Source organism: Excalfactoria chinensis, chromosome 2 (genome assembly GCF_039878825.1).
Source record: "Excalfactoria chinensis isolate bCotChi1 chromosome 2, bCotChi1.hap2, whole genome shotgun sequence".
Lineage (NCBI taxonomy): Eukaryota > Metazoa > Chordata > Aves > Galliformes > Phasianidae > Excalfactoria > Excalfactoria chinensis.
In genome coordinates this window covers 79,550,193-79,574,303 of record NC_092826.1, presented here as the reverse complement: position 1 = coordinate 79,574,303, position 24,111 = coordinate 79,550,193, and the positions used below count along the sequence as shown (strand labels likewise).

The 24,111-nt window shown below is 38.7% G+C and overlaps 1 protein-coding gene across 3 annotated transcripts in view; it reads right to left on the bottom strand.

Moving 5' to 3' along the window:
* Nucleotides 1-5,581: 5,581 nt before the first annotated feature.
* Nucleotides 5,582-24,111, bottom strand: part of CDYL (chromodomain Y like) — a 109,284-nt gene continuing 90,754 nt past the window's right edge. For all 3 annotated transcript variants that reach the window (XM_072330169.1, XM_072330170.1, XM_072330171.1), the window contains 5 exons: nt 15,752-16,008; nt 14,936-15,108; nt 11,925-12,135; nt 7,424-7,567; nt 5,582-6,543 (listed from right to left, as the gene is read on the bottom strand). In XM_072330169.1, the coding sequence (XP_072186270.1) occupies nt 6,385-6,543; nt 7,424-7,567; nt 11,925-12,135; nt 14,936-15,108; nt 15,752-16,008 (944 nt within the window). In that variant the 3' untranslated portion in view covers nt 5,582-6,384. The remainder of the gene's footprint in view (nt 6,544-7,423; nt 7,568-11,924; nt 12,136-14,935; nt 15,109-15,751; nt 16,009-24,111) is intronic.

Here is a 24,111-nt window from a genome sequence, read left to right as displayed (position 1 = left end):
AGTAGGCAGTTGGTGCAGCATGTGATTGGGGTGATGTCAAGGGGCTTGGTATGAGTGTCTGCTCCCACTGAGACAGGTGGTACTATGAACCTATTGAAAATTAATTGATGAGGGAGAGGCAGGGATGCCAAGCAAGACTTTGGATACTGTTGTTAATATTCTGGGTTTTGTCTGGTAATTAGAACATTTTGGTGGAGAGAGATGTATAGGGTTATAATGAATTTGTTTCAGAAAAGAGGATCACAAAATCAAAGAATGGTCTGGGTTAGATGGGACCTCAAGGATCATGAATCTCCAATCCCCCCCCGCCACAGGCAGGGCCATCAACATTTAATACTAGACCAGGCTTCCCTGGGACCCCATCTAGTCTGGCCTTGAACACCATGGAGCATCCACAGCCTCTCTGGGCATCCTGTTCCAGCACCTCAGCACTCTTTTGGTAAGGAACTCCCCCTTGATATCTAACCTAAATTTTCCCTCCTTCAACTTAAAACCATCTGCATTTGTCCTGCTATTATCTACCCTTTCAAAGAGTTGAGGAATATCTAGGAAATACTATTTTATTATAGCATTATGAGTTAACTTCTCTCTGTGCAAAACTATGTAGTTTCTAGAGTATTTAGTCTAAAGTTATAGCCAGGCAATGTTGTAAAATGTGTTAAACTGGAACTAATGACTGAGACTATATGCTGTCTTCTTTGGCAGTCTAAAGCAAAACTTTGGGCACTATATAAAAGGCATATATATTTGTTTTCTTTAGCAATCCTATTTATCCTTGAAGAAACAATTAAGACTATCTTTATGGTTTTTACCAGAGTCAAGGATGATCCCTGTCCTGCCCTAAACACACATGCCATTTTGTGCTCATTTCTGTTCTAGGGGATTTGATACCATCTTAATAGAAGATGTTGGGCTTTAAGAAGACTAAAGCATGTAAGAGCCTGATGATCTTGCAGCCCTAGACACAGTGATTGTGCATGATGTTGGATTGCTGGAAAATGAATGTGAGTATTTTATTCCTTCCGCAGAATCACGGAACAGTTGAGCTTGGAAGAGGCAGCTGGAAGATACGTGGTCTAAGCCTTTGCTTAAGCAGGGCCACTGAGGGCTGGTTGTCTAAGAGTGTGTCCAGGAGGCTTCTGAAGATCTCATGCCTTTCCAAGAGACCTGTGTCAGTGCTCAGTCACCTTCACACTGAAAATGTTTCCTGATGTTCAGATGGACTATCCTGAATTTTTGTGCCCACAGCATCTTGCCCTGGCACTGGACGGCTGAGAGTAGCCTTTGTCATCTTCATATCCTTCTTTCAAGTATTTACTGTGTTGATGAGTTCACCAGCTCAAGCCTTCTCCTTTCTGTGTTATCCTTCAAGCAGATATCAGGGTAGTTGAAGTCTCCCATGAGGACCAGGTCCTGCAAATGTGAGGTTTGTTGTTCACGTGAGTTCAGGCATATGTACTGATAAGGTACTCCACACTGATGTACTGAAGAGGTATATGTACACCTCCTGTTTATCTCCTCTAATACTGAGGGTGATGGGAATGAGGATTTAGGGGAGAGTAACTTCTATTCCTTTAGCTATTCCTTTATTTCTCCACGCAGCTGCTTTAAGTACTTTACTTATCTTCTGTGTCTATGTGGTGGTTTCCAGTTCCCCTCATTTATTGTTCCCTGTGCAGGAGTGATGAGTAGGACCAAAAGAACTCAATCTCTATTGCTGTATTTTGCATCGCACATCAAACTGTTCTTCGTCCTGGGAGCAAGTGCTTCATGATGTATTTTTATATATATATTTTTTTTCCTTGTTTTTGAAAGGCTGGTGCATGGCAACCCACCAGTTGTGTTCCTCAAGAGCAGGGAAAAAAAAAAAAAACAAAACAAAAAACAAAAAGGAAAAAGAAAAGCAAAGATCTGTAACTGAAGTATTCAGTTAGAAAAATGTGGGGCTGTACAGAACAGGACTACAATGTGGTGGTCTTGTGCCATATCACGGTTCTCATCCTGATGCTCACATTTTTTTTGGAAAGGGAAATATACTTCTGTGCCATCTTCAGCATAACTGTGCCATCAAGATGCATGATTTAAGGTTGCCAACTCAGCCTCTGATATAGCACTGTAAGACTGCCTGAGTGTTGACAGCTGCTGGCAGTTCCTTAGCGTGGAAAATCATAAGGATAACTGCAAATGAGTTGAGAGGTACCTCTTCTCTCCTACTCATACTTGTCACAACTCAGAAGAACATGAAGTACCTCATCTTCAACCAGCAAACTGAGGTAGGTCATTGACCCATTTTACTGAAGGTCTCTCCCATCCTCTCATCCTGAAATGCTGTCTACTGCCACATTCTTTAGCTCTAGTTTGCAGTCCAATTCTGCCCACCGTTTGAGTAAAGCATGATGACTGCATTGGTACAAAGGAAAGCAATTATAGTTCCAGTATTATGTGTGTTTCAATTAATTTCAAGCGAGCATAGCTTTAAGAAATGGATCCCACCTAACAAAGTGGTTTAATTCCCTCGAGCCTTGTTTTCAGAGCAAGCTTCTAAAGTACAGAGAAAAGTACCCTTTAGCAATGACAGCAATACAGCAAAGGACTCACTGAAGGAAACTGTTCTAAATGCTGTCTGGGCTAATTTAGAACTTGAAACAAGGGAAAGACATCGAGGTGAGTTCAGCTCTTCAGCTTACCCAAAATACTTTTTGTATGTTGTACGTTAACTTATACAGAGCAAAAATGTTGCTGTGCTTTCTATTTCTGCTCAAAGTAACACAAGAGAAGAGTATGCATGTGGCTTTCAACCAGTTCCAAGTACATTCTTCAACCTCTGGCTTATCTAGGCCTGTTTCCCGACAGGACAAAAGTAGTGTTATGAACTCCAGTGCAATGCAACATTTTGTGAGGGGGGCTTACTCCTGCTCAATTGCCAATACTTAACCGTTTGCTGTTTGCTCAAGTGCTTGTGGTCATACCTACTTCAGAAGGAGAAATAGACTATCATAGAGATTCCTCCACTGTACTACCATAGATCCTCTTCTACAGCAGCTCTTCTTCAACAACTTCATGATGCTCTGAAGTTCTCCACAGAAGTTGTTTAATCATTAGTACTAGAATCAGCGAAGAAAAGTGGTCTTAATGTACAACTGCTTCTGGGAGGTTGTGACTCTAAATGAGGTGCCTTTGAAGAAACACTGGCTTCAGCAGCCCTTCTCACCCTTCTCCTTGGCCCTGTCAACTCCCAGTTGCTGCAGCTGCCTTCAAGCAGTAGGAAGCAAAACCTGATTTATCTATGCAGTAACACAAGTATCTGCAATGAATCAGGCTAGACAAAGACCTGACTTCTGTGAAGGAGACTTGTAAACAGTAATTTTTAAAAGCTTTAAGTCGCTTACTTAAGACCTCTCATGTGTTATTGCTTGCTATTAGAAGGTCACAGTTGAGTTGGCTTTGCTCTGTTTCAAAAGACTAAATGCTCCATGATGCTGTTCCACTCAGATACATGCTCCTCAGTTTTCTGAGGCAGAGAATTTCTATTTATTTGGGAGCAGATGAAGGTAAAGTTCTGTTACTTAGTAGGTATTTGATGGAAGAAACAAAGCGTTATGTTTTTGTCACATTTCCTTACCAATGTAACTTAAATTATCATTTTTTTTTCCCTGCAGTCTTAGGAAACAGTATGAAATAATAAGAGAAGACTCTAGAAGATTTACATACCTACAGCTATTGAAGACGGCTCCTGTGAACAGGGATTGATGTCAGCAATTCAGATTTGAGGGGAGGCTGTAAAAAAAGAGCACAGTATGTTCTACTTCAACTCTTGAAGTCTGCCTTATTGGATGGGCCTCACATGTAGGGGTAAGTTTTTTATTCATTTCTTCTGCATATTCATCCTAGAGCCAAAGAAATAATAAACCCTACATTGTTTACTCTCTCTGCACAACCTCTTCAGTATAACTACCAGTGCCTTTACTGCTTTACAGTTTCTGCTGAATGCTTCTGACCTTGAATGAAAAAAGTTCTGACCCTCCACAGGTAAGTTTTGCGACTGTTGGCCACCAAAGGTACTTCCTGACCAATTTGGGATGGTAAAGAATTTTCATACAGAAAAAAGTATCAGTGTAGTGGAATGTACTGATATGTGCATTTATGAATGAAAGCATAAAAGAAGTCAGTTATTGTGTACAGAAATTGGTCTGAACTAAGGATTTTTTTCCAATTTATTTGCAGCTGTCTATGAAACTTGTAGGCATGCAAAGCAAAGCCTGGCTAACTGTAACAGCACAAAATGAAGCAGAATTCCATTTCCATCTGAATTGGCTGACCTCCAATTGGTGTAATTCCTCTATCTATCTCTAGGTCCAGTCTGCTGTTTCAGCGTAATCCTTCGGTATGTAAGGACAGCATAAACGAGTCTCAAGCCAAAATGCAGCCTATGCCCAAGTGCCTCTTCCAAGCTGCCAGAAAAGGGCTGTCCTGGGGTGTTATCCACCTCTTCTCAGAGTAAATGTTGGTACAGTTTACCACAACCAGTTGGTTTTCAGCTTTTCCTTGGAGGAAACAACTAGGAGCTTATATATGTTTGACAGAGTAAACCATAAATATTCAAGGTGCTAATTTTCAAGATCTAAGCAGTACTTCCTCTAAAAGCAGAACTGCCTTTGAAAAAGACAACCGTATGAGAACCATGTTTAAAATGTGTTAAGAAATATTAGTTTTATTTAACCAGTTTTCACAGCTGAATATTTATTCTATAAAAACTTTACAGATTGTACAGTTTATATATAGTTCAAACTACTAGAACAAAAAAAGTAGGTCCCACAGATGCAAAAATACTGTACCAATCCAAGGTAAAGGCAGATTTACACACTGTACAGCTCTCCACTGGGAAGGGGAGGTGGGTCAGTTCCAAGTAAAAACTTCAAAACTGTACAAAAATAAGGTTTGATTTCTATTCCATTCTTCATAATACATTCAATAAGATTGCAAGCACAGATACCCAAATAATAATAGATATCTGCAGTCAGGAATCAATAACCACTCCTGAAGGGAATGCAAAATAGGTCTATTTACACAGGGCACTCTTTTACACCATACTGTATATAGTGTATATTTAAAATAATAAAAAAAGCGTAGACAAAGAACATTAAACATCTAATATAAGGTAGTTTTTTTTTTTTTAAGGTTTTGTTTTCTTTTTTTACTTAATAGTGTGCCAAAAGAATTTTAACTTATTAAATAATATATTCTAAGTGAACCTAAAATTTATGAACATAAAATGCATTTTTGGTGTAATACATCAATTAAACCAGCAAATAGGAAAAAAAAAACAAAACAAAACAAAAACCCAAACAACTGTATATAAAGTAGTATTCTCACCCAGCAACAGAAGCACTTATGTAGTTATTTAACAAAACAAAACAAAACAAAACAAAAAAAAGGCTATTTGAAAACCCACTAAAACTAACTTATAACTTAGGATATCCATACATAGATATTCAGTGATTCACTAATACTGCAAAACAAGCTTTTTTTTGTCTTTTTTTTTTTTCCTTTCCCCTCCGCATTCCCCCTGCTATCCCCCTCATTGCCTTTCCCCAAGAGACAGTGGTTTCTTCACGTTATCTGGGTAAGAATTAAGTGCGTTCCTGCTCTCTTCCTGCCACCCCTCTATACCACTCCCCTGAAAAGGGCAGAGTGCTTTCCTTAGCATTAATCCTGAGCACGCACTTTTGGGCAATATTTTTGATTTAAACTTTAAGGAGTTCATCTGAAAAATGTTAGGATGTTCCATTGAGGTATGTCAACCTTCTTCTGAGACAGTGCCTTACATCTTAGCTGACTTGTTGGACAGTGAAAGTAAGGGCTGGCTAATACCCGTTTCAATTCTGTATTGTAATGATAAAAGAAAAGCATTATTCCAAACTTCCCTGCCACACGAAAAATAATACAACACCATTTCACTTTTTAATCCATTCTGTTTGATACAGTACTAGCCAATGATGACCAAAACTAGAGCCTTTAAGGAGATGGGAAGTAGTGCACTATATCATTGTTTACCTTGTGTGTGCATGTGTCTACGTACACAATCTCACACATAATATTTTGTATATATAAAAAGTTATATGTACACATGCACTTTATGCATGTGCATATATATATGTACACACACAAAACAATCAGGGAGAAAGGAGTTTTGTTCAAATTTAAGTGATACAGTACTTTCATACCCCTTGATGATAAAAGGGGAGGGGAGGGAAGGGTAGGGAAGAGGGATATACTACTGTTCCCAAGCTGAGCCAGGGGAGAGTTTATATAGGTTTTAAAACGGGCATGTTCTGTTTGCCCCGATGTCCAAGAAGTACAATTCCAGTGTCAATGGGCACCTCATCAGAACTCATCGATTTTTCTTTGCAGATATTTTAACATCGAGTCCATCCCCTGTGCTGAGCCCCAGATTTTCTTCAAAACTTCACACTCCTTTTCATTTGCCTGTTCCAAGTCCACCTTCATAATATTACGTACTAGAGCTTTGGATTCTTCAAGTACCTACACCAGAAAAAGAAGAGTTTGTTCAGTTGTGAGCAACTTGTGCATTAAGTTTTACACAAACAGATCCTGATGTCATTCATGAATTTGAGCTTTTCATGTACTACACGTGCATGATTTTATAGTGATAACAAGAGAAAACTAACTTCATTGTGGTGAAGGTTAACTGTAATACTGTTATCCAGAACCGCATCAATAACGAGGTAGACATCCTAATTTAAACAACATTTAAAACAGATTGAAAAAAAAACCAAAACATAAAAATCAAAGGTTGGCATTTTCACAATCCACAATTTCTCATGCACAGAACAGTTGCTTTGTACCGTATCTCTTACCCTGAGGAAGCAGGGGATTGTGGCAGTTGCAGCCATCACGTGGAATGACCAGAAGTACATGACGACACAAATGCCACAGGCAACACCAGTAAAAAATGAAAGCTTAACCTATTATCAAAAACTGTTCTTGCTACACAATTATTTTTGAGTTATCAATTTCCTTGATAATTTAATTTACAAGTCAAGATGCATTTAGGGCAACTGTTTACACTGTTAATTAGAAAAAGTTGGACTTCTTTACTGTATCATTTATACTTAAGAAACATACTTTGTTTTTAACTTAAGAGTGCAGTGATCTTAACCACAACATATTACAGCATATGATTAAAAAAACAAACAAAAAAAAAATCAGATATGAACTCCTTAAGAAATCCAGAACAACAACAAAGAAAGTAAGAAAACACATTTATAGTCATTACTACACTGGAGTGTGATCTCTGTCTTCTTTTAAGAGAGGGAAGGTATAATGATGTAGTCTAGCACTACATCAGTTTTTATTTATTTCCTTATGTTAAGTTGTTTATAGTTAAATTAAGGACACTTACAACTGAATTACATGTCACCAGTTCCTTAATTCGAACCATTACTTCTTGTGTGAACGTTCCTGGCCAAAACACTTGAGAGACCAGTCCTTTGGCACAAGCTTCCTGCGCAGTCAACTTCCTTCCACTGAACAACATTTCATTGGCCTGAAGGGATAGAAAGTTACTTCTGGTATGAAATGTAATGAGACAGAACTCATTAAAGGAAAAATGCTCAAAAGAAAAGAGAAAATGCCTATGCTATTTGAAAAAGTTTGACTAAGGCTCTTCCAACTTCAGTTATTAAAGAGCTGCCTACAGATCAGCTGGTCAGTGGTGCTGACTGCACGTTTCAGTACTTGCAGAAATAGAGATCTGTGGTTAAGTGTGGAATGTGTAGATGGCTTTTGTCATTTCCTATTCATGAGTGTTCATAAGCTTCAGCTTTCTTGGAGCACTGCAGCCATGATTAAATGTATTTATGGTAATAGGTTACAATGCCTAACAGATCTGCAATGAACTCATCACCTTGCTTTCCATGATAACAACGCTTGCAGCAACTAAATCTTGCTTAAAAATAAAAATAATTTTAAAAAAATTAAAAGAAAAGTCTACATTTATCTGAAAAATATAAGAATAAGCCAGTTCTGGTAGTAGACCTCCTGTGAAATGCTCATCTTGTAAGGAAAGCACAGTTAAAAAAAATAAAATAACAGCAGACTGCTTAATACTGAACACTCCAAAACCTAAATATATGTGGTTTATTTTGAGCCTGTCTCAAATGTCTTCAGCACTATAGCATTTCATTTGTGATGCAACATTTAAAATAGCTGGCTCATCTTTTGGAGTTCCATCTCCAAACCCACTGAAGCGAGTGAATGGGATATTAGCTGAATTCCGTTCAAAGAAAATTAACATTGGACTGGTTAATTCTTTCCAAAGCTGACAGAAGAGCCTTTTTTTGGAAGGAATTAAAACAAACAAACAAACAACCCCACAACAACAACAACAAATACAACCAAAAAAACCCAAACCAATCAAAATCCAGAATCTTAGGAAGACCTTATACATTGAAAAAAAAAACATTAATAAAGGTACAGAAGAACAATACATTTTATACAATAATCTCTGTAAAGTTCTTTGATTTCCAATCACACACTTGACTATTTAATAGCTTCCCTGTTAAACGTGACCCTACATGTTTATGTATCTCTTAATGAAGTTTCTTATAGAGACAGTTAAAACTTTGTATTTGCCTTGACATCTGCACAGAAATAGCTAGTGAACATTAAAAGCTCAGAGAAATTGTCAACCTTGAAAAAAAAAAAAAAAAAAAATCAGCTTTACTGCTCTTTAATGACTAAATTACATTGAAAATATGACAAAGCCATCACTAGACACTTGGAACGTGAGGCTGTTTGGGTGCTGACCCCCAGCTCAGTAGGCTTGTGAAAAAGAATGCTTCCTAGGATCTTTGACATATACATTATATATCCCTGTGAAAGGTTCCAGCGAGCTTAACTATGCAAGATTTATCATCATAATTTTACCTTCTAATTTTCTAGATCACACACAAACTACACTGACTTGTAATGCTAGCCAAAAATCAGTGATATACACAATTTTGACTGAAAAATAGGAAACGGAGGAAAAAAAATATTTGGAAATTGGATTTGAATTTTGAAAGATACTTAGCACTGATTTTGATCAAAATGTGAATCTACTGGGAGTTGGAAATTTAACACCTTAAGTAAGTCAGCCGGTCAGTTACATATTCTTCACATAGGTCTTAAGTGATGAGGTTAAAAAAAATGAAGGTTAGAAAACATTATTTTCAAAGACACTATTCTCCTGAATGTGAAGACAACAAGCGCTAGCAGTGCAATCATCTTATTTCTACAAGCTCTATCACAGCATTAACAGAAAACCTCATATGAAATGCATATTCTTAATAGTGATCTCAGCTGACAGATTTTGAAGGGGACTATTTAGATTTATACTCATTGTATGCTGGAGACCCACTGTCAAGTTTTATTCATCTGACTGCATCTTTTATCTGCTCTGATATTTAACACACTCATTGCTTACTTTCTAAGAAATAGAAACAGCCATAGAAATGGAGATGATAAAAATACTTCATTAATACCACATTCTCATGATCAACTCTTGTATTCATTGACTCAGTTTCATACTTATCCTTTCACTGAGAAATTGCCATACTGCACTGAGACATCTGCTGACCTCTGTTTCCCTCTGTCAAAACAAAGTCCATCAAGGCACTACCACACAAGTCTAGATGGCATGGAACACCTCAACTCTCCCAAGCGCTGCTGTCAAGAGGCAGCTGCTCTCTATAGTGCTGAAGACCCTGACTAATGAAGACTACAGACTCTAGGAAATGTGAATCCCCCATGCCTGACACAAAAGCTTAAGACATAGTGCTAGTATGCTAGAGACAGTGTGTGGAACTTGATCACACAGCTTCTGTGCTTTATGGCCAGAACCATAAAACAAAAACAAAAACCAAAAAACAGAGCAAGAATTCCACAGCAGACACAATAACAGGGCTTCCCAAACAGACTTCACAACCTCTATTACAGATTTGCTTTCAGAACTAAAAAGCAGGGCTTAAGCAACCTTCTAAATTTCTTGGTATTGTCAATACGGAATCAGTTTTGAATTCTAAGGTCTGGACTTCAAATTTCCTGCAGTAATGAGCTTCACATCAACCACATTCTAGGAAAAAATTCTACATGGCCGACTGCTCAGCAGCCAAGACTGACCCACTCAGCAAAGGTATTTCCAACAATCTTGTCCTAGAAGGCTTCTTTTTTTTACTAGAAGCTGCTGATAAAAGGAATGCAGTGAAGCCAGTCTACAAGAGCTAAGTGTGGGACTTGGTATCTGCTTCAGTACATCTGTAAAAAAATTTCAAAGCAGACAGAGGTCCCCCTTCTTTTGTATGACTTTTTTCCCCTGCATGTTTGTCATCTCCTGCTTGTTGCCTCTTGTTTCTGCTGACTTCTCTGCAAAGCATGCTGATTTAGTGAAATTTCTAACATGGCTTCTGAACATATTTCACAAAACCCACTGATTAAGGACCAACTTTGTCTTCCACAGCATTTACACCGCTGTACTGCAAAGAGTCAATGATAGAATGAAAGCAGCAGCTTGGGCTTTCCCTTGGAAAATGCATTTAGCTACGGAATAATACAGAATTATTAGCACTAGGAGCTTCGTGTTTAAATCTTTAGATTTAAGAATGAGCGCATTCACAAAGGCACATGAAGGAGTACACCAGGGAAGAGCTTGTGTTTTTATGAAAATTCTGAAGGAACAAAAAGTAACAACCACAAGACTCACTCTAAAGGACGAGGATGGATGGAATGGATGAATGGATGAATGAATGGATTGATGGCCAAATAAAAAGGGAAAGGAACAATCAGTAGGTTGTAACATGCTAATATATTAAATACACTCATAACTATTAACCTGTTTCAATTACCTTTTCTGTTCTCTTCTACTCACTAAATCCAGATATCACGCAAATAATTAGTTATGAGATCTATTTGAACTGGTGCTCTTAACATATCAAAAAATCTATATTTTAAAAACAGTAAATGCCTACGGGGGAAAATCGGATTTTATAATAAACAGTAACTTAGGAAAAAACCACAGAGCTACGAGTGCTTGTTTCACACTGTAACTATTCAGTTTTCGACTGGAATGGGATGTAGGTCCAAGTTTCCAAGGAATGAAGCATAAAAAAAAGTAAACAGCACAAAAATAATGTAGGTAGGAACATTTTAAGTAGTATTTTCTTACATTCAATTCTTTCATCTGATTGGAAAACAAGTAAGAAGAGAAAAATAATGTGGCTTATAGCTTCAGCAGCAATGCAAAGCATTATCAGTTATTTCAAGCCAGTAAAACTGTATATATAATACACAAAGCTAAAATTAAGAAGAGAAAAAAGATTTGCAAGAGTGACTTGGACCAAGTATTTCCTGCATAACACACTCATTTAACACCAGGAGAGATCCATAATGTAAAGAAGTTCAGCACAACTTCTTGAGAATAAGAGTGCATGAAAGCTCATTTACCTATTTTGCATATTAGCTTAAGACTGCTGATAGCTGTCAATACAGGGATCTGCTACATAAGCACAGACCAGTGTACTCTTTACTACACTTTCTGATGCTGTGCTGAAAGCAAGACACCAGTGGCTGGTCTTCAGAAGACCTCAGCTGGGCACATGTATCCAGGTACACATCTCCCCCTGCTGCCACCATAAGGGTTAAGGGTGCCCATGGTGTGGGATTAGGTCCCACACTTGCTGTTCGGTGCCTTCAGGTGTAAGATAAGTTGTAACAGCAGAAAACCTATAAATACTGGTTTCTCATGAAAAGTTTTCAAGAGAGAAAGAAAAATAAAGACAGCAAAGCTTAAAAGATTGTGAAGTCACTGGATAAAGTTTCACAACTGTGTTGTGAAGCTGTCATCCCCTGCCCTGCAAGCTACTTACAGAAGCCAGGCCCATTATCCGGGGGAATGTAAGGGATGAACATCCATCTGGACTTTGTCCAAAAGTAGTGTATGGTGTCTGAAACCAAGCCTTCTCATTAGCCCAAACCACGTCACACAGAGGCAATATAGATGCTCCAAGTCCAATGGCTGGGCCATTTACTGCTACAATGATAGGCTTCTTAAACTGAATAAAAGTATTCACAAAATTCCTGAAGAAAAACAAGAACATGCACTCATGTATTAAAAGCAAAATATACCAGGCCCTTGAGATCTCAGTAATTATTAATCTCTATAGCAATGTCACTTTCAAAACCAACCTGATAACCTACTGTGAGGTGACTAGCTTTGCCAATGAGGACAGAGCAGCAGATATTGTCTGCCTAGACTTCAGTAAGTCTTTCATCACCATCTCCCACAGAACCCTCACAGGGAAGCTGATGAAGTATGGGTATGGTGAGGTGGATTGAAAACTGGCTGAATGGTTGGGCCCAGAGGGTGGTGATCAGTGGTACGAAGTCTAGTTGGAGGCCAGTTACCTGTACTGCATCCCAAGGCTAGGTACTCAGTCCAGTCACGTTTAAATTCATTTGTGACCTAGGTGGGTTAGTGTATTCTCAGAAAGCTTACTGATCATTAAAAAGCTGGCTATGGTATCATTCTGCCACACGGAAACCTCTACAGACTGGAGAAACATCTGACAGGAACCTCATGAAGTTCAACAAAAAGGAGTGCAAAGTCCAGCATGGGAGCAACAGCCCCATGCACCAATTCATGCAGGAGGCAAATGAAAGCAGCCTGGCAGAAAAAAAAAAGACTTGGTCCCAGTGGTCACCAAGTTGGACATTTGCCTTGTGGCAAAGGTGGCTAATGATAACTATGGGGAGCGTTGTCAACAGGTTGAGTGAAGTAAGTGCTTTCCCTCAGCACTAGGAAAAACACACCCAAAATACTGCGTCCAGTTCTGGGATCCTCAGTGAAGTGAGATGGGGTGTTACTGGCCAGTGTTCAGTGGTGGGCCACAAAGCTGATTAACAGACTGGACCATATCTTCTATGAGGAAAGGCTGGGACTGTTCAGCCTGGAGAATAGAAAGGTCAGAGTGTGGGAAGGATCTTGTCAATGTATACAAAAACCTGAAGGGAGGCTGCAAGAAAGATAGCTAAGCTCTTTCCAGTGGTGCTCAGTAACAAGAGCCAATGAGCACAAACTTCAAAACCCCATTGAGACGTGGTCCTGGGCACAGTGCTGAGTGGACCAAATAAACCCTGAGGTCCCCCTTCCAACCTCAGCCACTCTGTGATCCTGTGAAAATCTGATACTGCTCCCAGTCCAACAAGGCAGAGTTACAGGACAGATGTGGGTTTAATGACACTGACATGGAAGCATTTGTGTTAAAATGTTGTGCCTCATACAGCCACTCTCTCTTAGATGATGGGATGATATTAAGTTACACTTGTGCATTCTCATACTTATCAACATAAAAAGACCATCATTCCAATAAAAGTATGGATGTTTATATGTTTCCCTTCTCTCAAATAAAAGATATATTAAAAATGCATACATAAAACTTGGGGGTAGGGAGAGAGAATTCCAAACTCAAAAGTAAGATGTTGATATTTCTTAGTTAATCATAGAATGGCTTGGGTTGGAAGGGACCTCAAGGATCATCAAGCTCCAACCCTCATGGCACAGGCAGGGCTGCCAACCTCCACATTTAATACTAGACAAGGTTGCCCTGGGAACCATTCAACCTGGCCTTGAACACCTCCAGGGACAGGACATCCACAGCTTCTCTGGGCAGCCTGTTCCAGCACCTCACCGCTCTCTCTACAAAGAGCTTCCCTCTGACATACAACATAAATCTTCCCTCCTTCAACTTAAAACCATTTCCCCATGTCCTGCCTTTAACCACCTCTGTAAAGACTTGACTCCCCTCCTGTTTGTAGTCTCCCTTTAGGTACTGGAAGGCCGCAATGAGGTCACCCTGCAGACTTCTGCTCTCCAAGCTGAAAAAGCCCAGCTCCCTCAAATATTTAATAGGACTGACACATAAGGACAAAGTTGTCCATATTGAGTGCGGGTACATGATTATTAATTCTGAGGTGAACATATAGGAATCAGCACCTGTGAAACAATCTTTTGCTCTGAATGACAGGTGGCTTTTCAATTCAGTTTTAGATACTGAATGTGGGATTTCTATTAAAAAGGGCTTTACTCATAAATTTAAAGTTTAGATACCTACAACATGATAGCAACTGAACATAGGTCTCTGAAGGAGTGTAGTTATTCTGGAAGTATGCAGAAGTTATTGCAAGATCTCAGGCCTTACAAAAGCATTCAAAGGATAAGCTGCTTCCCTGTATGTGGGCATGGAAGAACCACACACTATTTCATAAACATTCTTCTAGTTCATAGTAGTGTATATGGTGTAGAAATTATCATTACTGTTATTTTTTTCCTTCCTTTTCTGTCTAAGTAAATAGTTTTTAATCTCCCTACCTTTTTCCCTCCTGCCAATTTACTCCCCAACCCAGAGAGACATGGGGGAATGAGCAAAATGCAGTGTGGTGTTCATCCACTTGCTGTGTTAAAACACAACAGGTAACTAGTATTAACTAATTCACTACTAGTTTATTACTAAAATATCCATAATTCTACTGCTCTTTATCAACTATACTGTTAATTGTTCAGTCACAATCATCTTGTGTTTCTGTGTTCAGTTAGCAATCCTGAAAGCATGTGGTTGTTGAAGTCTTTTAAAATTGGCTTCAACTGGATAAATATTATCATAATACCAGGTTCTGAAGGTAAATTTTAATAATATAAATTAGGATGCATAAAATAACAAATAGAAATGGACAGTGAGTATAAAAGTGCTGTGCGCATATCACATAACAGGTGAATGTCTGAAGTACTGTTGAATTAGAGGCCATGGAAATAGAAAAGAAAGCAAGTCAGACTAGATAAGGAAAAATACCTGCTCAGATTACTGAAGATACATTTACATACCTAATAGCTTCTGCCATCTTAGTGCTTTCCTTTTTTCTATCATCCGTTAAACGTCGTATAAAATAAATAAAATCAAGACCGCAGCAGAAAATGCTACCAACTGCACTGAACAGCACGAGTTTACTGTCATCAGCAGCTGCTGTGTTCAGTGCACTTTGGACTTCCTTCATTACCTGGAGGGAAAAAAAATAATGAAAAATCGATTAAAGTACTTTTATTAGAGCATTAGAAAGTAGTGTGCTGTTCTTTCCCCTTTGCCATGAAAGATCTCAGTCTTTGAGATCCTTCATTTTTCCTTAGGAACCAAAAGTTATTATTTATAAAGTTTGTTATTCAAACGTAAGGAAGTTTAAAAACAAACAAACAGCAAAACAACCCAAAGCTCCACCAGTATTAGCTTTGTGTTTCTAAACATAATTAGAGTGAGATAATGAAATCGTTAGGAAAAGATACATCAGATGTTATCTCCAACCACAGAATTTATTCAGCATTTCTGTAATTTGGACAGCAGATGGCACATGCAACCAGTTCAGAGGAAAAGAACCTTTATTCAGGCTAAAGTTTGTTTTCAGTTGCACTTCACTGATCTCCACATAACAGAACATCAAAAGTTCAGGTAATAATAAGTTAATACCCTTAACTGAATTATGCTACAAGTCAGTTGGATGTATAATAACTTGCAAGCAAAACCCCAAATCTAATTTAGTGTGTTTGTGCCTGAATAAAAGGTAGAAATAAGGCAGAGTGTTATAATTCCTTTTGCACCCTCGCCACCTCTTCCCCCCCAACCTGCTCCAAAATTAGAACTGTTCTGACCTCTGGATTTAGTGAATTATTTTCAGACGATTTTGTTGATAGCAAGATGTGCGTGAATCCATCTTGTTTCCTGACAACAATGTCTCTGTACCGGTATGCACTCTCTGTTTGTCTCACACTGAAACGCAGCCTTTTATCAAAAGGTTGATCTCTACGGTCATCAATAAACCTCCGCTTGCTGGCTGTCACTCCTGTCACAGAAGTCTGTATGTTGGTTGTACCATTGGCCGCTAATGCTTCCATAAACGTAGATGTACCTAGAAAATAGTTTAAATAGTAACATCCTATTAATTACATTGTATTAGTTCAACAGTCTCATAATCCCTACAGCATGAAAACACGCTATGCATACCACTGTGAACATATAATTAACATTGAACTCCTTCCCAGGGAAGTTGGTGAAATGTTACAGAAACATACACTGCACACTGAGCAATAATACAAACGAATTTTACATTTGTGAGAAAAAGAGCAAAGCAAACCAACAATATTTGTTCTTACAGAGGAGGGAAAGGTTTATTTGACCCTAATGTCAATGCACTTCAGTAGGTTTATGGAGTATAATAAATAAATAGAATCAGGAGAGATGCCTGCTTTTTATTTTTTTTCCCAACATCTTTACATGGTCTGACAGCATCACAATTGCAAAGAGGAAGCAGACGCCTTTCAATTTCAAACAACACAACAAGTTAATAAATGGAAGAAAAATGACACAGCAAGCCAAATAAATACCTTGATCGACAAGATCATATAAACCATGATAGTCTTTAAAGGAAAACAGAAATGAAGAAATACAGGCTATATTGCTTTGGGAAAGAAACAAGACCCATACAGTGATGGATATTTTAATGGATTCATAGACAATGAGATATTTCTCAAGTCTAAACAATTCTGCTATTAAAACTGGCAAACTGAGTATTATGTCTTTCTGGTCTTGTTCCCAGTAATTTAAATAGACAGTATTTGAAGGAATGCAAGTAAACAGGCCATTCGTCATAGCACAGAAGGGATAGGTTTTCTGTTCTCCACATTAGGGTGCATAATATCAAATAATTAGCATTCACAAGAGAAAATAAGAACATCTTGGCTTTATTATACCCATCTATATGTTAAAATCTCAATGTAAAATTCATCAGACTATTATTGTAATGGAATGAGCAAGGTGAAAGGCAACAGTAGGATTCAGATGTTGGAAAAATGCTGCAGGACATGGTACGGAAGGTTTGAAAGCCTTCTGCTGAAAACTGAGATCTTAGTCTGTGTCAAAATCTACTAGATAGCCTCAGGCCTTATCTCACTGACATTCTTGGACATCATCAATATGTTGCCTTTAAAAAGCAGAGTTTAATTAAATTAAATATTTATTTAAATATATATTTAAAAAATATTAATTAAATATCACTGCTGGGTCTTGTTTCATTCTTCAAAAAACTTGCTGAAGAAGCCATATTTTTCAAGTTTGGATAACACATGAAGCTGTAATTGTTTATTTACAAAATATAATTGTTGGTGCAATGTAGGTGTTATATGGACTCACCCAAATAATTTATATTTCCACATTTCAACTTTATTAAAGTGTTGCTTAATTTGACCCATATGAAGTCTCATATAAAAGCTAATGAAAGCAAATTTGGGACATTAAAGATTTCCTTCTATTTGTATTACAGAAACTGCTTTCAAATAAGTGAACCTTTATATTAAACGTTTGTAAATAAATACTCCTCTCATCATAAATCTGGTCCTATTAGAAACACAGAATCGTGAAGGTTGGAAAAGACCACTAAACTCATCTAGTCCACCTATCAACCCATCCCCACAATGCCCACTAATCACATCCCTCAGTGCCACATCTACACATTTATTGAACACCTCCAGGGAAGGTGACTCCACCCCCACTGTGAGCAGCCTGTGCCACTGCCTCACCACTCTGAGAAGAAATTTTGCCTAATTAAACAGACAACTTACCTGTCAAAGGAACTATGCAATAAGGTTTTATTTTGCTATTTCCAAACCTTTGCATTGGTGTTTTAATTCTCTTACTATGTAGCTTTTTCTCAAGAAGATAAAGACAATTCAAGATCTTAATTGTTTGAAGTGAAAAGGTTTACAGAGCTGAGTTCAGCTTGTAAACATCCTCAGAGAGGATAGAATAAAATGAAAAGGAAGATAAATATTTTATGTTGTCACAAAAGATTCATGCTTATTCTCAAGTTTTTTCTACATCTCATCAAATTCCCTGTTTCCTTTTCAACAGAATAAATAAAAATTTGATGCAGACCAAATGTGAAATTGATGAGTGATGCTTTAGATACTTTTCCCTTTCCAACCATACCATACAGATTACGTTCCTTTAAAAATGATTCCCTTCAAGGGAAATACACAGAAACAATACTATTACCCCGTGTTTCTTTAGGAAAATAGGATGAAATTGCATCACTGTCTGCAACAGTTTGTTTTTTTCCATAAGAAATATGAATTAAAGCAAACATGATTTCTAAACCCTGATATATTGATTTTATTGCTTTTTGTGATGACAAGAACCAAAAAAGTAGAGAACTGGGAGAGTGCAAGAGACAAGACTGAACTAAAAAGAGCCTCTCTACCCACCAACAAAAAACCTTAAGTCAGTAAACCTGCGTAAGAGCTTTGAGTAGATCTTTGCTCACAACTTACACTGTTAAGGATGTACTCAAGCAGAAGAAAATCTGGCAAGAGAGAACAAGATATAAACACCACACACTTTTCATGCTTTTTGAATGGGCAAGAGATGTTTTAGGTTCTTCTGTAAATTTTGTCCACACTTGTCAATAGTTAGTTCCAAACCACAAACAAGGGACAGCTGCAGTTCAGTGGAAAAAGGGATATTTAGCTTGTGCTGAAGTGCTTTTTCTAAAGCCGATGGGCTTTCGGTTTCCATGTAATTGTTTCAAGTGCATTTACAAGACATGAAGGAGAATTTTTCCACTGACAGAGTTAAAAGAAGTTCAGTTAGCATTTGTTACTAGCACTGCATGTCTGGTGTTCTACACCTTGAAGCACAGGGGACAGTTTTTTTGACATTCAGTCCTCAAAAGAAAAGAAACAGCCCAGAGATGTAAAGCAGAGCTTTGTGATAGACATAAACAGGTAAAGGTTACATCAGTGAATGCAGAGCTATGTTTATTTTTTAAACAGATCATAGTTGCAGTTGGAACATTGGTTTTGGGTCGTGTTTTTTTGTTTGTTTGCTTTTGTTTTGTTTTGTAAATAAGTTAATTAACATTAGCATGACCATCTTAAAGCTGAAGACATACTACTACTGCTCAAAGCCTCACCCCATGGACAAAAATGAAATTAATAGGAGCACTTGGTTCCGCTGCTGCTGATCAAAACCTGATAACAGTCACTATTTTCATCCATCTGCTCTTAGAATTAAAAAGAAAGCAATGGGTAGTAGATAGGAAAGGAACTCCTGTTCATAAAGGAAGGCAGACAAAGTGTGGGAGTTGAAAGGACACAACAGCAAAGGTAACATCCTCATCCTTCCTAGAGAAGACAAGAACAACACAAGGTCATCTTCTCAAAGTATGAAGGCAAGAACAATCAAAATACATGATGCCTGGAATCTCCTAGATAAACACACCGAGTTCAAAACAAGTAACATTGTTACAAGTTAAAATCCTAGGCTCCACTCTAAACTAGACCCAGCCCCCAAATTCTTAAGAAGTTCAGTTTAGAATGCACAGCCCAACATAGTGCTGTGTCAAATTCCTCCAGAATGAGTAGAAGATGGAAGGTGTGATTTCCATATTTTCCTCCACAATAGCCACAAGAAATTTACAGGTTCCTAGAATTTGCTAGTCCATTACCAGAGCATGCACCCAAAGCAAAGTATTCAAATCTTCATCCACCATGAAACTGCCCAGCTTACTGTTGAGACTACTGTTTTTGTCTTACAAACATTCCTCCCCATCCCCCAGTAAATTCTGCAACACGCATCAGCAGAGAAGGACCTGGGTGTCCTGGTAAACAACAAGCTGGCTATGAGACGTGAAATGGCAGTGTGTCCTTCTGGCTAAGGTGGCTTGGCCAGCAGGTCTAGAGTGGTGAAAGTCCCCCTCACCCCTCTACTCTGTCCAGGTGAGATCACATCTGGTGTACTGTTTCCAGTTCTGCCAGTTCTGGGCTTGCCGGTTCATGAGAAACAGAACTCCTAGACAGAGGCTAGTGGAGGGCAACAAAGATGGTGAGCGGCATGGAGCCTCTCCCATATGAGGAAAGGCTGAGAGACCTCAGACTGTTCAGCCTGGAGAAGGCTGAGAGAGGATCTTCTTACTGTTTATAAATATCTGAAGTGTAGGAGTCAAGCTAATGGGGGTGGAACCATTTCTGTGACATACAACAATAGAAAAGGGATGGTGGGCAGAAATGGGAACACAGGAAGTTCCATCTGAACATGAGAAATAACATCTTTACTTTGAGGATGATGGAGCACTGGAACAGGCTGTCCAGTGAGGTTGTGGTGGCTCCTTCTCTGGAGATATTCAGGACCTGTCAGGACACCCTCCAGAGAACCTGCTTTAGCAGGGAATTGGACTAGACTATTTCCAGAGGTCCCTTACAAACCCTACAACCCTGTGACTTTTCATTTCCTTCATTCCTTTCAGTACAACCTTCCCCCAAACTGGTCAGTCCCAATCATTTTGCCCTTCCTTCTTCCAGAAGACATTCCACACGTCATCCTTCCACGTGCTTTTCTCTTCTGCTAAATCTTGGAACAGGGTTCAAAACGGCACACAATATTCAAGATGGGGACTTATAGCATTTCTAAGCCTCTATTCTCCTCTCCTCCTTTGCTAAAATAAATTGTGGCTTTTTAATATATATATATATATATAATTAGCTCTAAGTAGATGTTTTTAGGAAACTGCCTAAAAAGAAATCCATTGACATCTCTGATGAGAAAAAAATCTAGTCCAGAATCAATCATTATCTGGGTACAGTTTTATGTTTTGCTGTAGGCAGTGTCATACAGAATTATGTTTTGTCCCCTCCTCATTACTCAGGACACATCTGCACTGCAAGTAATCTCACTCTAATAGGCAATCGCTCATTTCATGTTTAAAAGTATTTTAGGTTGTGTCCACGAGAATCATAGTGAGCTTGCTTGAAGGACCCTCACACCTTTCCTATACAATAACACACCAACTACTTCTTCTCTTGAACTACATAACAAAAGTGTAAATAAGAAGCATTCTACGGAGTAAGCAAATGAACTAACACCAGCAAGGATTTCTAAAAGTGTTAACTGCAAATATAACATGTAATTGTAACTGATTACAACTCAAGTACAAGAGAGGAAAATACAATGCGAAAAGCTGGTTAAAAAAAATAGTAATAATGGAAGACATAGTTCATGCCAAAAAATAGGCCGAGTAACCTGGGTCTGATGAGCCTGAGGAAAAGACATCTGAGAGGGGATCTGATACATGTTAAGGAATATCTAAAGTGAGATGGGAGGCAAATGGATGAGGCCAAATGGTCTCTCAGACCATCTTCTTGATGGTGTGTAGCAACAGGACAAGGAGCAACAAGATACCAACCCCAGACAGTGATACTGCAATGCAAACAATATATAACAGTTTCCAGTAATTTTTCTACCTCTGCTTCCACAATTACACAGCAAATATTACTTTAAAAATGCAGTGTATTGGCAGAGACTGTAGAAATTCAAAATGAGCAAAGAGCTCTATCTACACACATAGACAAACGAACCAGTATATATATACTCACAGCATTGATGCTCTGGAATTAAGCAAAAGTTTCAGCTTCCTTTAATGTCACTTCAAATATTTGTAAGAAAATAGAGAATTTGTTACACCTTTCACCAGCAATACTCTTTAACTCTATGTTTCTGAAAAAGTATTCACATGTCACTTATGAAAGAAAAAATAAATAAATAATAATAATGGCTTGGGCTAGAAAAGACCTTAAACATGATCCTGTTCCAACCTCCCTACCATGGGTAGGGTTGGCAAACACTAAATCAGGCTGACCAGGGCCCCAGGTTTCACAATCTCTGAGAAAGGGCTACACATTTTTGTGCATAATGTATTAAGTAAACATTACTTCTGCTGTATTGCAGTGGAAGGGGGGGGTAAGGGGAAGGGAAGGCCCTCCTCTTAACAACTGCAAAAGGCTGTCCAAATATATCTGCATCCTTATTTTATATAACATATATATGGTGAAATCATCAGATGCGTAAATTCTTGTTCTCCTTTATCTAGACGTCTATACAAATTAGGATTGCTCCCTTCTACCCTTCCACTGCTCTTTCATTCTGCAGTGATTTTTTCCCCCATTGAATCTAGTCAGAACGCTGCTGACAAACAGAAAAGAGCCCATGACCGTTCCCATCATTTTAGCTATTATTTAAGATGGTTGAAAGAATAAAAAGAAATAAACAAAACAAAAAAAAAATACAACACCCAAGTCCTTCTGATATCACTCCATTCAAGAAATCCCACCCATAATTCATAGTAGTATGCAACCAAGTATTTAATGAGGGAAGGAAAGAGTCGTTTGTATTTCTTCTCCTTACAAATAAATACAAATGAGAGAAAAGCCATTCCCAGGTTACCAACTCCTTTTTGAGGCCACTTAGCACTTGGAACATTTTATGAGAAGAGCCTTCTGCTATCTTGTCCTTCAATATTTTCAGAGCTGCAGGTTATGATATCAGAGCATTCATTCAAAATGCTCTCAAATTAGAGTTAAGTAAGGACATCTCTCGGGGCTCATCTATAGAGGAAAGCTACTACAAAATAGGCTAAGGTTTAAAACTTGAAGCATACCCAGCTATTTCACAGTAAGTCCTGAGGTGAACACATTCTATATTAAGAGCACTTCATTGCAATTTAATCCAATTCCCAAAGTGATCTAAAAAAAGGCTCTCTTCATGTGGAAGAAGAGTGCCCTAATGTAAGGCTAGCTTAGATAGATTCTGCCAAAAGACATGCCAGGCAGTTTCCTGTATAGACATGAATCTATACATGCCCTGTACACATGACATCATTCTTGTAAGGACACCAAAACTTCCTAGCACATTTTGCTAACTTAAGGATATTTAAATAGGCAAGTACAGTAACATTACTTTGGCTGGATATTTTCATTTGCCATCTTTTGGAAAACAACACGTTAACAAGTATTCACATTTCATTCTTCTAACACAAATGAAGCTTTTAATACCAGTTTGCAAGAAATCCATTTGCAATTGTCCACACAAACATTTGGCTTTCAGGTGGAGAAATGTACCATGCAAACAGGGCCAGAGGACTTCCAGATGCTTAGTACCCTGATACGTACGTATTTGACTTTACAGAAAAAAAAAAAATAAAAAAATCAGAGTACCTGGAGTGAGCATCCCAGCTGTGAAGAAGCATCTCTGTTTTCACATATCTCCCTTAAGGAGGTATGTTTATCTTTCCAGTCACTGCCTGAGGTCTGTCATTAACAGCAGATGTCTTGACCTCCTGTGTTCTAGTAACCAACAGGTTCATTAAGGAGTGTCAAGTAGTTTACCTGAGGCTGAACTGGCTTGATGCACAAAGGCTGCCTGCTTGTACACAACAGCAAGCCATTGTGCAATATGGCCAGCTACACCTTATACTTGGGTTATATGCACCAGAAAATGTTGCTGGGTGACTACTTGTTTTGCAGCAGTACCCCCTTATCAGAAATAACTGTCTTGGGTATGCATAAAGGAGGAAGTTTCATTTGACTCCCTGGGGTACATCACAGGAAAAAAAATCTTAAGTGTTGCAGGGCTGGGTGTTTGGTCCTGAGCCACGTGCTTAAGCAAGATGACTACTAACTCTATGAGCACTTCTGCTGCTTAAAGGGCTGCCGAGCAAAAAGCAACAGAGTTGAGCAGAGACACTGGGGAGGAAAAGGGAAAGAAAGTATAGGTGAAAAGATCAGAGGTCTTGGCAAAGTGCAACACAGCTTGAGATCTCCAGTGGATGGAAGGACATAACTACTAGTGAGCATCAAAGGGCTGTGAAGATGTGGAAAGGTCTGGAGGGCAAGTTGCGTGAGGAGCAGCTGAGGTCCCTGGGTTTGTTCAGCCAAGAGCAGAGGAGCTGAGGGACAGCACTGAGCTCTGCTCTCTGTGAGAGCAACAGGGCCCGAGGGAACAGCATGGGACTGTGTCAGGGGAAGGGCAGCTGGGGAGTAGGAAAGGGCCTGCACCACAGGGCGGTGGGTGATGGACTGCCCAGGGCAGAGGGCACAGCCCCAAGTGCCGGAGTTCAAGGAGTGTTTGGACAGTGCTCTCAGACATATGGTTTGGATTTTGGGTGGTCCTGTATGGAGACGAGAGC